At 42.1% G+C, this 17,560-nt stretch overlaps 1 protein-coding gene across 1 annotated transcript in view; it reads left to right on the forward strand.

Annotated features, from left to right (window-relative positions):
- The window catches only part of LOC135917893 (polypeptide N-acetylgalactosaminyltransferase 2-like), a 31,115-nt gene extending 14,482 nt beyond the window's left edge, over nt 1-16,633 (forward strand). The window contains exons 8-12 of the mRNA XM_065451511.2: nt 338-464; nt 2,338-2,430; nt 3,429-3,512; nt 7,461-7,698; nt 9,770-16,633. Coding sequence (XP_065307583.2) covers nt 338-464; nt 2,338-2,430; nt 3,429-3,512; nt 7,461-7,698; nt 9,770-9,901 — 674 coding nt within the window. The 3' untranslated portion in view covers nt 9,902-16,633. The remainder of the gene's footprint in view (nt 1-337; nt 465-2,337; nt 2,431-3,428; nt 3,513-7,460; nt 7,699-9,769) is intronic.
- Nucleotides 16,634-17,560: the final 927 nt, after the last annotated feature.

The following is a 17,560-nucleotide window of genomic DNA, read 5'->3' on the forward strand; positions in this document are numbered from 1 at the left end:
GTTCTTGATTATATTCAATGATTTGTTATATCGAGGTTATTTTTTTCTATTCGGTCAGAACTTCTTGTTGGGGCAGCTGGTGCATGTTACTGAAGTACTAAAGCGCCAAAAAGCGCTCGTCCGTGTCTCTTCTTGTGTCGTCTGTTTGGCGCTTTAGTACTTTAGTAATTTGTATTCGTTAATTAGTTATCGCAGATAACTGTTTATATCAAGGTTTGGCTCTATAATTGTATCTCTTGCTTTGCATCCGCGATTTAGAAGCTTAGCTGTGCACAATGTACGCCGGCTAGATGTGGAGTGCCCTTGATGCGTAATGCCCGACTGTTTCTTCACGCAGAATTCTCCTTTCGTGTCTGGCAATGCGGAGGAAGCCTGGAAATTCTGCCTTGCAGCCGCGTGGGCCATGTCTTCCGCAAGCAGCACCCGTATTCTTTTCCTGGGGGCAGTGGCAACGTCTTTGCTCGGTGAGCAGTCTTTCTCATGTTACCTGGACATTTGCGTGCTGTAACATTTGATCAAGTCACTATATTTACTAGATTCTGACTCATTCTTTTTATTGTAAATATGTGCTGATATTATGTCCTTGTTAAAATAAAGTACTTTTCGTACTTGATTACTTGATTTTTTTCAAAGCTGCAGAGGGTGGTGTCCAAATCTCATGCCTCCAATCTCAAAGGTCATGCTTTGCCACACTGAGGGTGCCGGAAGCACCTGCGAGCTTCACTGTGCCTCGTACGCAATAAATTTTCCATAATTTTCCAAATGAGAACAAATCGCTATTTCTCTTTCGTGAAAACCTGGTGAGGGGACAGTCAAGGGTATATATTTAATTGTTCTTTTCATTTATTTAAGTATGAAAATTGGGATGCGCATTGCAATACATTTATTTTTCGCAGAGGGATTCCAACGGAAAATTTTACTGGCAAATTGCAATGAAATTTCAGTTTGGCTAAATTGGTTGTAAATGTGAAGTACATACTATTGAAGCAATCTTGAAAAAGCTGTAGGGCTGGTAATAGCTTAATTTTATCATTAGTAGCCCCTAAATAGCACCTCAGAAGATTATGTAGGCACCTAGTAATTAGCGGATATGATGCAGATTTCAGAACATGGCCTCTGAGATTTTCGGTGCACCAGGAATGCAGCCCAATCTCGGAGGTCATGCAGAGAAGCCATGCAAGTGCCCTAATGCTCTCACTTGTGCGCCATTATCGGCGAGCGATAATGGCAGCGTATTTTTTCCAGCTTTGGTATCAAAAACGTCTATTTTTGCAAGCTTTTCATTATGCATGCATATGTATTTCAAGTGTAAATCTTTGCACAAGAGGCTGCGCTATATCTGCGGTATCTGAAACTAGACTTTTTACATGATCAAAAATTTCATCGCAGTTAAACCTTGTGGACTTCAATATCTCTCAGTGTTTGTTTGGCCACAGGCAATGACTTAGCAGCTGAAAAAGATTACAATTGAATATAACATAAAAAACATATTGCACAGCAAATGTCATCCACTGGTGAGGCAGGTGCAAAGCCTTGTACTCTCCGAAGAAATGGTTATGAGATGTGCCAGTTTTCAGCATCAGCCTGCAATCTTTTGGAGTTCTGTTTACACACTCACTGTGGCAGCGCTTTTGTGGGTTCAGATTCTTGTGTGCCATCACACACTGGCAGTAATATCCCTCAAGTGCTTCATGACCCTCTAGCAAGTCATGCAGCCTTGCATCATTCCCGAGATCCAGAGAATTGATGCCACTGCATTTTAGACAGGAAGCAACAAAAGTTTTCTTGCTTGGGCAGATTTTTTTGCAAGGTTATCACTTCCACCACGGGAAATTCCTGCATTTTTTACAGCCGTAAAGCGGGAATAACTGCCCTGACGCACTAGTGACTATGCTAATGTGTTAATATAATAGTTGATCGTGTTGTGCACACTGAAAGAGATAACACAGGCTACGTAAGAGTGTATGGCTTGCATTTTGTTGCTATGCGATTCATAATCCATGGTGGCATGAGGTTAGCACAATGACATTTATGCTTTGTGAGCCAGTCTTTCTACTGTGTGTCTGCCATTTGCTACCCCAACACTCTCCTCTTGGTGCTGCCAGGCTGCATTTCATGTAGTATTTAGAAACGAATGAAGTTATCAATAGAGCAATAGTTACGAGCAACACACTGCAACATGTGGCATGCAGATGACATCCATCTATTAATTCGAAGCCGTCTGAATGTTTTTCTGAACCATATGTAGTTTCATGAGAACTCTGTTTTCTATTTTGGCCTTGGCGTAGTCGCATAGTTGCAGTTAATGAGTGCATTTGTGTTTCTTTCTATGTGAAGAAATACTCGTCGTGCTGCCGAAGTCTGGATGGATGACTTCAAAAAGTACTACTATGCCATGGTGCCTGTTGCTCGCAATGTTCCTATGGGAAGGTATGTATTTCTCTGCATTAGGGGCATTTCCATGTTGCATGAGTCTATCACAGTATCATGCTGTATCATTAAAAAGTGCAAAAGCTAATTGTCTAAAATTGGGCAATTTCTGTGAACAGAGTGCACGATGCAATGTATAAGAAATGTGTGCAATTGTACTGTTTTCAGTTTTTGCACAGAAACATAGTTCAGTGCATTAAGGAGTGGAGCAGTGGTTCAAACACCAAGGGAAGTAATTTGAAGTGCAGGCTTCACATTGTCATCATGCAAGCTTGCCCACTGTGTTACATAGTTGATCATCCAGTTCTGTGCCATTATGCTTTACACATTATTTAAACCTTGATATCTCTGCAGCGTTTCCACACTGTCAAGTGTGGTATTTTGATAGCATGCAAATAAGGGACATAGTGCTGTAATTATCGTGCAAGCAAACACATGAGCAATTGTAGCACATAAGTCAGCCATTTTTCATTCCCCCACTTCTATCCATTCCTGCACTGGAGAAACGACCCGTACAGGAATGTCATTATTATGTGTCATTATAGATGATATTATAGATATGTCATTAAAAACCAAGCATAGGCATATTGAGAAAGAATTCTAATTTTAAGCTCAAATTGTGCTTTTTCTACCTCCTCATTTGTAGCACTCCATAGTTGTGTACAGCGCCATGTGATATTTCTACTTTCCTCTTGGCACTAGTGCTTAGTACTTAACCTCACTTGTTTTGTTTTGTTTTTTTCTTGTCTATGCCTATTGCATAGTGCTTCTGCTGAAAAAGCTTTTCGCAAGGGTTTGTATTCCTCACGACCCAGTGCTCTGGGACCTCCGTTTGCAAATTCTGTTCTCAGTGCTCATTGGTGCTGAACCTATGCGTAAACTTTGTGAAACAGTGAAACCTGTGAAATACGGGGCCATTAGGACAGAGAGGTAACTTCCATTAGTTTGTGTTTCGGTTGTCTCACTGTCGACACTCTTTCTTCTCTTCTTGTCAACAGCATTGAAGAGCGGTTGAAGCTACGCAAGCGTCTGGGCTGCCAGTCATTCCAGTGGTACTTAGACAATGTGTTCCCCGAACTGAAGCAAGTATCACCCTTTCGGCGCAGAAGGCGATGACAATCCTGCATGGCACCGGAACGTCAAGTCACATATTGGAATAAATCAGCCTGTCAGCATGTTCTCCTGCCTTTTAGAGCCTGAATTTCACTACTGGTAGCATGGTGTCTTGAACACAATAACCCTTCAGACACTGCTAATGTCGCATGTTACCAATCTCACTTGGTGTGCATGGCATGGCACCTTAATCGCATCATCAAATTTTCAGTCTCGCTGTGAGTGCATGATACTTTCAACCTTTATCACATAGCACTATTGTCGTCACTCTGAGTGCATGGCATGTTTACCGTAACACCGGGGACCTGTGCTGATGTCTCATTTTTGTTAACTTCACCAGCACTGCATGGCACATTGATTCTTTAAAATTATTATTATTATTATATACGAATACTGCGATCCCAGAGACATCATAGCAGGGGTGGAAACTAACAAACTGTTTCAATGAATAAAGGAACAAAATACGGAACACACGAAAGAAAGCTACGTAATGAGCAATGAGTAACATGATTGGTTTAGAAGCATAAAGGTAGAAAGAAAATCCTAAATAACACTAAATTATTCAACAAGCAATAAAACACCATAAGTTGCTGTAAGTGTTCCTCGAATGATGCACTGAAGCTTTTTTTTCTTTTTCAGCGTTTTAAGTTTGTGTTATTGCTGTAGTGTTTGACACGCAATCCAAGATTTGTTACCTGTGGACTTTTCAGTTATTATTGGCACATAGTATACTGTACATTTATGAATGATGTGATAACACTGAATATGGTTGATCTTACATGCTATTACACATGGTAAAACCGCAGCCACATGCCCGACTCATATGGCAACATATGCTCTATTGCTGTTACGAGTCATTGAGGCGCTATTATTCTTAATACAGTTGACTTCCATTAATTTGACCCCAATGGCACCGACAAAAATGATTGAATTATCTAATGGGTTGAATTAAATAAGATGCAGAAAATATGCCAAAACACACTGCCAATTCATTTGCCAGTATTTAGTAACTGGCGGATACTATATACTGCCATTTCAAGTGTATATTTGCAATGGGTATTAATTGTATTCTGATGTTAAATGTGGCTTTCCCTTCAATGCCAGATGCTTCTATGCTCAATTTATGCCCAAAAAGAAAACTAACGTTGGAGTGACATTAAAGGTTTTAAATAAAGTAGAAATATAATGCACACCCTATTTTTTTTAGAAAAAGCAATTGTCGCACAATGACGGCCAGTTTGCTAAAGCCAATTCCTTGCCACAGTTTTTTTTTTAAGTCAGCCCTGCCGCTATACATTTGTGTTATGCAGTACAGCATATGATTGTTGCAAAGGTGGTTTTGCTTTCGTGTCCGATTGCACTGCGCAGGCAACTTTCAACCCAGTTTTCTTTCAAACGAAAACATGGTGCGCGTTATATTCAGATAAATACCATAACCGGACATTGTGAGTTACAGTTCTTTGTGGGGTAGGACAAAAATGGGCATTTTCAACGAGAGATGACGTGTGTTCACTGCATTCACTGTTCCTTAAGCTCCACCAAGACAGACGCTGCCATTAAGGAGGTCACTATCAGGGTCACTCTAGGGGTTGGGAATGTGCATGCTGACTGGTCAAGTTCAAGTTATCTGGGGAAGGCCAATTTTACAATCAAAATAACAGAAGTTTGAGCCCATAGAAATACATGAGTGCCAGCCGGAACCTTCAGTGAGGATCGAATTAATAGAAAAATAGAAGTAACCGGAGTCGAATTAACAGAAGTCTACGGTAGTACATACATTTATCAGAAGCTAAGGTTGAATACTGCACCAAAAGCAGTGCAAAAGGCATACAACATATAAAAAGCAGATAAGAATTGTTCTGCTGGGTTGCATAAATAGGAGTGCCACATGTAAATGACTGTTTCCACTAAATCGTTGGCTGATTTCTACTCAAATTTTATATGGAGCTACCATTTTGCATAAAGCTAATTTAATATGTTCGCAGGCATTACTTACCAGTTTTATCTCCGTTTCAAACTTCCCGTATTTCAACAGCAACACTTGGTATATGTCTTCATTCCTGGTAGAATTGTCTGTCCAGCGTCGCTTTACACCTGGTATCAAATGGCCAGGGAATTCCATCAATTGGGGCAGAATTTTAAAAGGAAAAGCTTGTGTAGCAAGCTTCGGGAGCACATTAAAGGGGCCCTGAAACAATTTTCGAACATAATAAGAAAATGTTGCCGATCTGTTGTAGAGGCTGCTGTGAAGATGTGAGCGAAATATTGCTGCACTGTGTGCAGCTGACAATTTAAAATTTCGTCTCACAAATAGTGAAAAATTCCTTGCTCTCACTTCCGCAATGTCGCAATGCAAGGCATCCCAAGCAGCTGGACCTACCAACAATGCTATTGGCTGATTCCACGATTGTGAGAGCAATACACAATTACTAATTTTCAGTTATATAAATAAAGATATTTATGTGTGCAATCTCAAAACAACAGAAAAAGTATTTGATCTTTGCCCTGTCGGTCTACACAAGACAATTGCGTGCAGCTGCGTCTGATGCATGTGGCCTCCAAAGTGGCAGCAGCGTGCTGCATAGCGTAGTCTACCGCAACCGCCACAATGAGTCCTTTTCCCCCAAGACAGTCAACTTTTGTGCGGGCCTTTGCTCCCTTGGCTCCAGTGTGCTAGCGGAGTCGAAATGAGAGAGAAAGCCGAGTATCAGTACAACAACTCCACTTATACCTGAAGGATTTTAAAAATTTTTGTGGCACGAGATTTGTGGAACGACGTACTTTGATTGTGAGGCCATGAAATGATTATTCATAAAAATGCTTCTAGGGTCTTTTAGAGAACCCCAGATGGCCAAAATTAGCTAGTGTAATGTTTCCAGTACAAGCCCCACTACAATATAAAAATTAAACAAACAGGGATAAAGTGCCTCAGAAAGGCTGGCCTATGTTTTGATAATCAAAGGTGGGCCTATCTTTGACAAAGATAGGCCCATCTGTCATCTGTCATTTGTCATCATCTGTCATCTATCAAAATGTAGACCAGCCTTTCTGGTGCACCTTATCCCTGTTTATTTAAGTTTTATACCACAGTGTGCTATTCCATTTGTTGGCCCCCTTCTTGATTTTGGAAGCCCCATTAAAATGTTTCTCGCAGCCCCCAGATGTTGCTATGAGACGCTTTGTCCCAAAAATGAGCCAGTCAACAAGTTAAATGCCATCAAGCCCGCTACTATGTTGTCCCTTTTAGTCTGTTTTACATTGGGAATCACTCAGCATTGTGGCTTAGTGGATATAGCATTCCGCTGCTAAGCAAGGTGTTATAAATTTGATTCTTAGCCAAGGCACTCACATTTTAGTAGAAACAAGATGTAAAAACCATAATCTACTTCGATTTACGTTCACACTTAAGAAACCCTAGTGGTGGGAATCAATCTGGTGGCATCACTACTGTGTCCCTCATAACTCACTTTACAGTTTTGAGACATTAAATCTTGTATTTTAAATTTTTCAAATGTGATCAATCAGTCAATATATCAGTGAAATCTCACCGAGCCCTCGACTATGGCAGTTTTCATAGGCCCTGTCTTGATTTGAGATTTCAAATGCCTTCAACAAATCAATACACCCCTTTCAAGAACAGTTCTGGCATAATTGACTGCAGGGTGCCAGCTATGGTGCCAAGCACAAGGTCGCCTGTTTCATTGGTGGCCGCAGTGGTCGCATTTCAGTGGGGGTGAAATACAAAAATGCTCGTGCACTTAGCTTTAGGCGCACGTTAAAGAATGCCAGGTGGTCAAAATTAATCTGGTGTCCTTGACTACAGCATTTCTCGCAGCCACAGTGTTGCTTTGGCACGTTAGACCCCACAAATTGATCAATATTATTTGTCAGCGAAATAGAAGTTGAATCAATTGCAGGGTGCCAGCGGCTGGAGGAGAGCGACTGGCTTCCCTGCGGCAGGGTTCGCTGTGCCTGGACACCCTTGGAGGAAGCGAGGGCTCGCCTGTGGGCCTGTTTGCGTGTCACGGCGCAGGTGGCAACCAGCACTGGAGCCTCGCTTCGCGTCTCATTGCCCACGGAGGTCTCTGCGTCACGCTCGATGAGGAGCAGGGAGGGTCGCTGCTGCTAAGACCCTGTGGAGGACACCCCTCACAGGTCAAGATCACTTGAGCTGAAACGCGGTTTCATAGAGGTTTCTTGGAGGCAAACTAATGAAATTTCACTTTGGCTAAATTCATTATATGTGTACAGTGCTCAGCAATTCAAATGCGATACTCGTAGCACATGACTGCTCGCACTTGTGCCACCAGTGTGCACTGGAGGAACCGAGCTCAAGCAGTGAGGGCAAGAGTGTACCTGTGAGGCATGGCAACTGCATTTGGTGCCCCAGCGCTCGCCAATAATGCAACAAGCACCGGCTGCCATGCGATCAGAGTGCCATGTTTGAATCACTGAGCTCTGTACATGCTGTTGAAGCAACCTTGGCAGAGCTGTAGGGTTGGCAATTGTCCAATTCTTTTCGTTAGGAGCCTTTGAATAGCATCTAAGCAGGCAACATGTGTGCCTTGTCGTAAACAGAGATGCGAGACAAATCCCAGACTCAGATTTTCAGTATGCTGCAAGTGCTGCCCAATCTTGGAAGTCATGCCAAAGAGTCACACTGGTTCTCAGGATCTCAGCATTCTGGGTTATGCGAATTTTCCAGCAAGTGATAATGGCACTTTTTTCTTGTTTGTGCTGTTATTGAAATAATATATTTTTTGTAGCTATTAATGATGCTTTCACTTGTGTTTCAAGCACAAAATTTTGTGTGGAAGCTACTCTCTCTATGTCACCTTAGATTGGGCTTTCTCTACGTGGTCCAAGATTACATTGCCATTGATTTTTGAAGTGTATTAAGGCTTTGGCCTTCGCTTCTTTCCATTGCCCTACTGACACTTCCCATTGGAGTCACATAATTCTAGAAGCCTTACAACTGCTCTTGGGAGAATGATGTGGAATTTAGATGGGCTTTTTATCAATTCCATTAGTATTGTATGGAAAATTTGGACAACATGTGGAATTGCTTTGGTAGTGCAGTTTCACCAGACACTTGTGTCCATTGCCTCTGTTGAAGCAGAAAGAAGAAAATTGTGCAGATCCCATGCAGTGTGAGAATCAATGTTATGCAAAGCATTCTGCAGGTACCTGGCTATCTGGCATTTCTTGGGATTCTGCAAAGCGATAACAGGTGGACCAACATGTTTGTGCAAATTGAGTAGCAGTGTGTGTGGGTTGTGAGCGTACATGTCTGTGATGACAGTTGAAGATGATCGCCTCGCTACGATTACAGATTGTTTGATCTTTCAAGTGCGCTAGTTTCTTGCTCTTATTACTGCATAAAAAGCATGTGATCGTTAATATAAATCTTGAAAGAAATATTTATAGTAAAACTGTCTACAGTTCTTTTATCTCTTGATCGCAAATCATGCTGGCACAAAACATTTATGGCGGCATTCGACAACCCAGAACAAGCGACCAGAAGCAGTTGACGCCGAGCGCTGTCGGAGACAGCGGCCGCGCACACTGCGCTCCAACCGCGAGGGACATAGGTAGTTCCTTGTGGTGCCATAAGGGGTGCCACGCCAACACGTCTGTAGCTGGGCGTCTCCTCCTTACTCTATGTGACGTTATCACGACTCGCGTTCCCGCTGGCACAGGCGCATAGTTTCGCCTTCGTTATTCTGGCTCCATGCTAGCTACCTACCTAGCTGCCGCATAGTGCCAAGAATGAGGCAAAGAATGATTCGCATTAAAATAAAATGTTTGAACCGAATTTTTGCAGCAGTTAGGTTTAAAATATGCTAATGCCACAACCATGCCAACAGTTGTGTCCTCCGAGTGGTGTATATCATGCTCGAGACAATGCCACAATTGCAAATACCATACTTGCTGCAACTCTTGGAATAATTAAGAGTTCCCTAAAGCCATGCGTCTTGAGCCATTTTAGATGCTGTGTTACATACGTTCATGCGCAGTAATATGACTTATGCCAATATCAGCGAGAAACAATTTAGATTTCCTTTCATATATCCAATAATTTGTTATGTCTATGTTTGTTATGTAAAGGTTCGACTGTAATTTGTTCACGCTGTTTTGTCACAAAATTCTAATTCAACTTGCGTGCCAGCTACCTGTTTTCCATAGCGTAGTGATGCTGTCCTTGTTTTGGCTATTGGCTGTGCAGAGGTGGCTGTGGCTGGATCACAAGCTTCAGCAGCCCGGTGGCAAGCTGTGTCTGGATGGTGCCAACGGACGTCTGACGGCCCAGCCATGCCACCAAACTGCCTCCTCGCAGCGGTGGGCGCTGTCCACCTGAGTGGCCTCCTTGACAGGGCGCGGCTGTTACTTAAGGGACACTTAAGACTGGTTGTGATGGGTGTATCAGAAGAGATTATCACAACTGCCATCGCTACTTCTCTCGATAGTTTAGCGAAGTACTGATACCAAGTTTCAAATTTCGTTATAATGAAATCGTGTTTAACACGAAAATATCCTAATTGCATAATTACATCCAATATTCGTTATAATCATGTATTTGTAACTTGCTCAAATTGGCAAGAAAACATTTACTTTGTTATAGTATCCAATAATTCGTTATATTATGGTTCAACTGTACCATATTTTCCAGTGTACAAGTCACTTTTCCCAGAACATTTCAATCAATGCTTTTTATACAAGGGTGCAGCATAGTTTGTAAGGTATTCTAGTAGCACAAACAGGAACGTGAACACAAGAAAGCACAAATACACACCCATGGCACTAGTCGTAACAAATACAGTTGACTTCCGTTAATGCAACCCTGACGGGACCAACAGAATTCATCGAATTATCCGGTGGGTCGAATTGAACTGCAGAAAGAATGACACAACACACCGCTGATTAATTTAGCAGTATTTGCCCTATTTTAACAAGCCCCCTAATCAAATGCATGCGTGCTTTCTATGTGCCTGAAGTAGATAAATAACATAGAAATGACACTAAAGCTCCTAAACAAAGTAGAAATCTCACACACATCCGATTTTTTTTAGCCAGAAAAATGGACAAAGGTCTAATATGAGTTCTGCGTTGGCGGCTGGTTTCCCAAAAAGCTTCGCCGCAATACATTCTTGCTTAGCGGTAAAGCATATGAAAGCCACGAAGGTGGTTTTGGTTTCGCATCTGATTATTGCACAGGCCATTTGCGGCCCAATTTTCTCGGGGGAAATAAAAAAACATGTTAGAACTGGGTGAATACCATAATCAGACATTGTGAGCTATTGTTATTGCTTGAAAATCTGCCTAGGGCAGGTGGTTGAAAGGCATTTTCAACAGGAGATGACGTGCTCAACGAAGTCACTCTTCCCTAAGCTCTGCCAAGGCAGGCATTGCCACTAACATGGCCGCTCTTGAGGCCATGCTTGAGTGTGCTGACTGGTCAAGTTCGAATTATCTGGTGAAGGCCAATTTTAGGATTGAAATAATGAAACTTTTGGCTCATAGGAATGCATGTGTGCCGCCCGATACCTTCAACCGCGATCGAATTAAGCAAGAAATTTAATTGGCCCATGTCAAATGAATGAAAGTCAACTGTACAGACAATGTGCATCTAGTATGTGTGTCTGCAGCGTTCCTGTTCCTGCCAGTACTGCTAGAATACCTCACAATGCCATACCAACAAGCTTGCCTTGCAACTGTTGTTGACTTCATGAAAAACAGGTCGAACCTTTTTTTTATCAGCAGGGCAAGACTGATGCAGGATCAGCCCGTAGCGATTAACTCTAAGCTTGATCTATGGGCAGTGTGAAATGCAGCAGCAGTGGCTATAACAAGCTCCTGTGTTGTCCTTGACATCATGAGCACACTAAAGTATTTTGCAGGCTACACTTAGTAAAAAAAAGAGTGGTACAATAGGCTGACATTAAGGTTGCTTTAAGGCGCAATGCAAACCGTGACTACGAATCCAAAGTTCCAATTACTACGAAGCCCTTTAAATGCAGTTATGTTTGTTTTAACCTCTTGTGCCTGTCCTGCTTTTCCACAAGAGATATCCTCTATCTGGTGCATAGAAAAGTCTATTCTCTGCTACCTCTGTGGCATTGCACCATGTGACCTCAGAAGTTGCACAGAAACTTTCCAGTGAAGTCTAATCTGTCTATTGCTGCATACATAGTTAAATACGGGCAGCAGAGCAGGCCAGCATATTAATGCAAGAATGATGTGATGCTGCCCATCAAAGGCAAAACGTTTGATGAAGGACATAATGTACGTGTTTATTATTATTATTTTTATACAATATGTCCTTTAGCAAGCATCAACTAGCCCAACAACATGCTGTCCTACAGGGCTTTGATGACTTTGGCTAAAGGCCACTATGTGGCTCTCATACACTTAACACAGCCATGCGTTGTAATATACTAACATTCAATATCGTCATTCCTCCATGAAAGCACAAGTATGCACACCCACATTTCGTTGCACCAACCAAACAAGGACCACTTGCACCCGTTATAAATGCACAACTTATGTGCCAATGTTTTCTTCAAAGACCTGCTGACAAGAGCGGCATCTCACATAAAAGGTGTGCTTACAGCGGTGGACTCTATAGCTACAATATTCCACTACTACTTACGAGATTGTGGGTTTGTTTCGTGGCTGCATTTGGTTGGAGGCAAAATGCAAAAACGCTTGTGTGCTTAGTACTTGGTGCATGTTAATGAAACACGGTTGGTCAAAATTAATTGGGAGCCCTCTGCTACTGCCTTTCTCACAGCTTTTGTATTCCTTAATGCTGAACTCCATAATCTATATAAGTGTAGCTTATATACTGGAAAATATGGCATGTGTTGTTTGTTTATTGCAATATATTAGACAGCTTCAATCATGAGTCAATACCGAACACTTTGTAGAATGTATCTTACCATTATTTTAAAGGTTGCTTGTGTAAGTGGCTGAAAAATGTATCACCTTGCGAAGTAAACTTTACTACAATTTAAGAGAGGCCCTGAAATGAAGGACATACAGTAGAATTCCATGTAAGTGAGCAAGGATTGCTGATGTCATATATTTAATTTATGCAAGAGCTGGAGTGCACCATAGTAGTCTTCCTGGTGCATCCGTGGTTTTTGAGCGCATCTGACCACCAGTTGCAACTGCTATATGTGTCGTTCGAATTGCATCCACCAGTAACAACTCCCTTGCAATAATGGAAGCGCATTTAAAAAGCCATGTTCTTGTGTACTAAAGGCACCATAACTGATTGCACAAGCTGGAAGCATGTTGTGGCGGCCATGTGCTGGGAGTCTTAAAGGGCCCTGAACCACTTTTTATTGAAGTGTAGAAAGGCCTTCGAAGTGAAAATAGACTATTTCAGAAATACATTGCGATGAAAAGTAGTTCAATAAGCTCAGGAGAAGCGGAGTTACTGGCAATCAAACACAGCCTCCGCTGTGCTCCCGTTCCTTCTTTAGTGCCTTGCACTGCGAAGGCTACGGCGCATTGAGATGTGCCCACATTGCTGCGGTTTTTAAATGTCACCGTGGCACAGAGTTCAAATTTCATTTTGGGTGTTAATGGAGACACCACGACTTCTGCCTTTGGTGCCTACAACACCCTAAACATAAGCCAAACACGGCTGTCCTCAGCGAGTCGTACGCTTAGCCAGTGGACTCGTGGTGGCACCCTGCGGCGGTTGCGGTATCTACGTCATGTAGCCGACTGCAGCTTGTTGTCAGCTATAACACTGAGAAACTTTGCTTCAGCATCTCGTTACACAAAGATAAATGTCATTTGGGGAAAGTGTGAAGGTTTAGGGCGTCTGCCAGGGCTGCATCATTGATAGAACAGCGCCGTTATCGCTTTGGTGACACTTATACCTGGTCGTGATGCAAATATGCCACATATGTTTGTTGCACCTGCTGTCATTGCCAGCACCTTTGTGGCTTAAACGTGGGTAGATATTGCACGGTGGCGCAAGCCTGTCTGTAGGAGCACACTTAAGCAAAGTCTTATGTGGAGCTTCTCCTGCAATGCATCAACTGACATGCAAATGTACGCCCAACCAGTTACAGTTTCTGGAGCGTCGGAGTTGCAAAAATGTTGTGATGTTTATGTAAGCCAGCCTAGAATTTAGTGGTGCATTGTGATAAATGCGTGGAAAAGTGCGCATTGCATGTTTCAAATCTAGAGCCTAAGCATTAGTTGCGACTAAGTTTAGTTTTGTTGTAGATCCTGTGTTCCAAAAACTTTCATGGTCAGGTGCAAGTATCAGAGCGACATATCATTGCAGATGGTCGAGAGGCTAGGCTGCCACTTAGTCTGCAACTTGATGCATACAACGAACAAAAAAAAATCATACAAGCATTTGAGCAGAGTTGCGAGCTGGAAGAGAAGTCTATGTGGAAATGCCTTCAGAGTCTCATTCTACACTTTACATAGCGGTTGCTCTTTGTCATGTTGGATGGTAATGAAAGAGCCGAATCGAATAATGTGGTTAACTCACCGTATTAGCTCTGCTGTTTTCTTCTTTACATAAAATGAACACCACTGGATTGGTAGGTAGGCGGCACAGGGTAATGTTTGTGTAATTAGTCACTTATTCCATCAGTTATACTTCTCCGTACAGTCGCTGTTTTTTTACTTTCCACTCGGTCCTACCGGTCATCCTCTACTGTCGTAACTTCTAGGTGTCGAGATCTCCAACAATGTCCTCCCCAACGCGAGGTTGACCTCGCTTCCGTATCACCAGACTTGCAGTCACTGCTACCTTATAGGCGATGTAACACTCATTGCTTCTCATTACATGCCTCAACCATCTCCCATCTTCCCTCACTAACCTTTGCTGCAATGCCAACTATGTTGAATGGCTCTCAGATATAGTATATTTTTTCTCCCACTATTTTTCTTGCTCTCCCAAACATTTCTCCAGGCATTCTCATTTAGCTGCTGGGTTCAAAATGTTAGGGCTTTTCTAGTGTTCATTGATAATGGTGCATGACACACTGCTAGAGCAAGTTGTCTAGAACAAGTATAAAGGCCATTAAGTTTTGCAGGTGGGAATGTGGCTACTCACTTCAGGTGAAACCACTCACAGGGAAAAAAAAACGAACTGTTCACGTCACTTTGTCACCAGGATGCACTATGCTCCAGTTTCATACACAGCAGGCAACAAGGAAAAAGCTATGCATGTAGTGCAGCCATAAGAGTATTGCAGTTTGTCTCTCAAAGTGCAGCGGTTTTTGATCTGCGACACCTTGTATATGGAATAACTGCTTTATATATTAGAACTATAACTTGCAGATGCAAGTTACCTCAAGTTCTGTATTATTTGTGCGTATCTGCACATCTCGTAGGCAACATACTATGTTTTGGTCATGAGCGCATGCGATTCGCTGTGGCTGCAGAAAAATAGTATCCCACTTGTTTGATGGCAAATACGTTCAAATCTCCGACCCCTTTCATGCTATAAATACATTATATCTTGCAATGTAAAATACGAGATTTAAGTTCATTTCGGATTGCATGGAATGTACCTAATATCTTTTATATGTATAGCACTACTTTCTCATCATGGATGCAAACAGTGAGAACTCTCTCTAGCCTTGATAGCCTGCTTTGTATGAAATGGAGTACAGAAGCCACAGAATGTGTCGCCAACAAATACGGCTTGTCTCATACAAGGAACTGTTGGACCACACCTGTGTGATTAATTTTTCTTTTGTGACGTGCTGTGGCAATTCCACGACTGCTGTTCCGAGCCAAGCATGAGGTTGTTTTCATAACTGTGGCAAATAGAATGGACAAGCATGACCTCGCTTCTGGTATTCAGAATGAGCAATGGGACAGTTCAGACAAGTAAGATTTGTTCTTAGTGCTCAAACAACAAATGATCGTTTACACTGGCCATTAGCTTCCATTAAAGAATATGCAAAAAAAGTCTACCCATGCTTTTCTAATTACTACCTTTGGTTGTACTCAAACATAAGGCAGCGTCAAATAATGCATTCAAGGATGTGCAATTTGTCTAGAACTTCATTTTATCTTTTGTTGTTTAGAACTTGAACACTCTCTCCCACAATTATGCATTCAACTTACTGTTGCAGTTTTATATGCAGTAGTTCACAGAACAAAATAAACACTTTAATTAATGTTACCACGAGAAACTCTGGTTTACTATTATTACTCCTCCTTTGCTCCTGTAGTGGAGATGTTATAGTTGAGAATACCATTGCTTGCCTGTAGCATTATATAATGTGTTAAGATGGCAAGGGAAAGCCATGTACTACATCTGTATCACATATCAGTGTGTACATGTAATGCTGTGTGCTATCATGGAAGAATGAAGGTCAACTAGAACTAAGGTCAACTAGAACACCATTGTTCTCGCTTTCACTAAACACAGTGTAAGCTTAGCTTGATACTTGTACCAATAGCAGCAGCACAAAATTGTACTTTTGCGTTTATTAGAAAGTTATAGCTTGTCTGTATACATATTACCCTTCACAGAGTACACTGTTACCAAAGAATGGTAACGTCATCTTGTGGCACAGAGGCTTGCCAGAAAAGACCCGGAGCTATGAATGATCAACCGCATTTTGCCAGCTACTAGTATAAAGCATTGGCCGTGATGTAATAGTCAGTATGCCTTCTCAAACTTTCTTCTAAATGCTTCTGAGAAGTTGTAGGAGAAACATGTCACAAGAGGGTGCTACATGTGTTACTGCTTCCCGAACCTCCAGTAAGCCAGTATTCAGTTGAAGGGTAATACGTGTACAAACTTAAACTTTATTACTTGGAAGTGGTGTTTCACATTTGCTTTACTCATCCACGATAGTATACTCTTGTTGCTAGCATGCAAGTTTCTCATTTTGCATAGTCTCAGGAAAAGTGCTGTAGCCTTTCAGTGTGGAATGTGTCAGTACTGCTGACTGTTATATAGACACTCACTGTGACCATGTATGCCCGACTGCTGCCTTTGTGGGGGGGCTTTTCTGCAAAATGTGCACGTTTGTGGGGCTGCGTGCCAAATGGACTCTTGTCATTAAATACCAGCATTTTCTTTCATTCAATGCAATCTTCCGCACGTTGCCACTGAATGCTTGACACTCTCTCCAACCACTACCCAGGCCACCATGCCAAGTTGTAGGATTAAAAGGCACTCTGCGACATTATTTTGACTGTAAATTACTTCAAGGGATCTTTTGTACATCACAGAGTTCAATGAGAAGAAAGAAAATGTTGGTGCCATGCAAAGGGCGAGAAGTCTCTCTAGCCTTCACAGCATTGCCTGCCATGTATGAAACGGAGAACACCAGCATTTAGAGCTGAAAGTTGGGTTAGTTGGTTCTGCATTAAGTGCATTATAAAAAATTCCAGTAATGAAACACTAAGGAAGAAAGCAAGTGGACAGAAAGATGCTGGAGGATGTCTGCACAGCATCTGCAAGCTCCCAGTGATAAGGTAATCCATTGGCACTCTACATCACACAAGCTTATTTTCTCTTGCTTTAGAGCAATCGCTGAGGTTTGCACACATCATCAATCTGTCTTGTAATCTATAGATCTACACAATAGTATAAACAGGGCATTTGTATTGAAATTTGAAGCTTGCAGAACTCCCCTTACTTGGCAGGCCTTCTAGCATAGCTAAATGCTCCTTTCAATTTTTCTTTTGCTCCATGGCAGAGAAACTGATTTGCATCGATCAATCTAGAGCAGGTTTGCATTTTCTGCTAGTTATCTTGGAGCAACCCACTCCACGATGGAACACTCCTCGATTTTCTAAGCGGAGAGATTTCGCCAGAACTCCAGTGACGCGTTACCATCACTGCTGGATTGGCCAAATGGCTTGGTTGTTTTTAGCTGAAGGCTAAAATGAAAACATGATTTGGTGGGTGCATGGCTAGGCCCAACTGGCCGATCTGGACTAGATTGCCCCATGGCGTGCTTTGTTGTGCTCTCATGGACTCGACACACCACTCTAGCTTGACGAGTGGGATTCA

This window comes from Dermacentor albipictus, chromosome 10, assembly GCF_038994185.2.
Source record: "Dermacentor albipictus isolate Rhodes 1998 colony chromosome 10, USDA_Dalb.pri_finalv2, whole genome shotgun sequence".
Lineage (NCBI taxonomy): Eukaryota > Metazoa > Arthropoda > Arachnida > Ixodida > Ixodidae > Dermacentor > Dermacentor albipictus.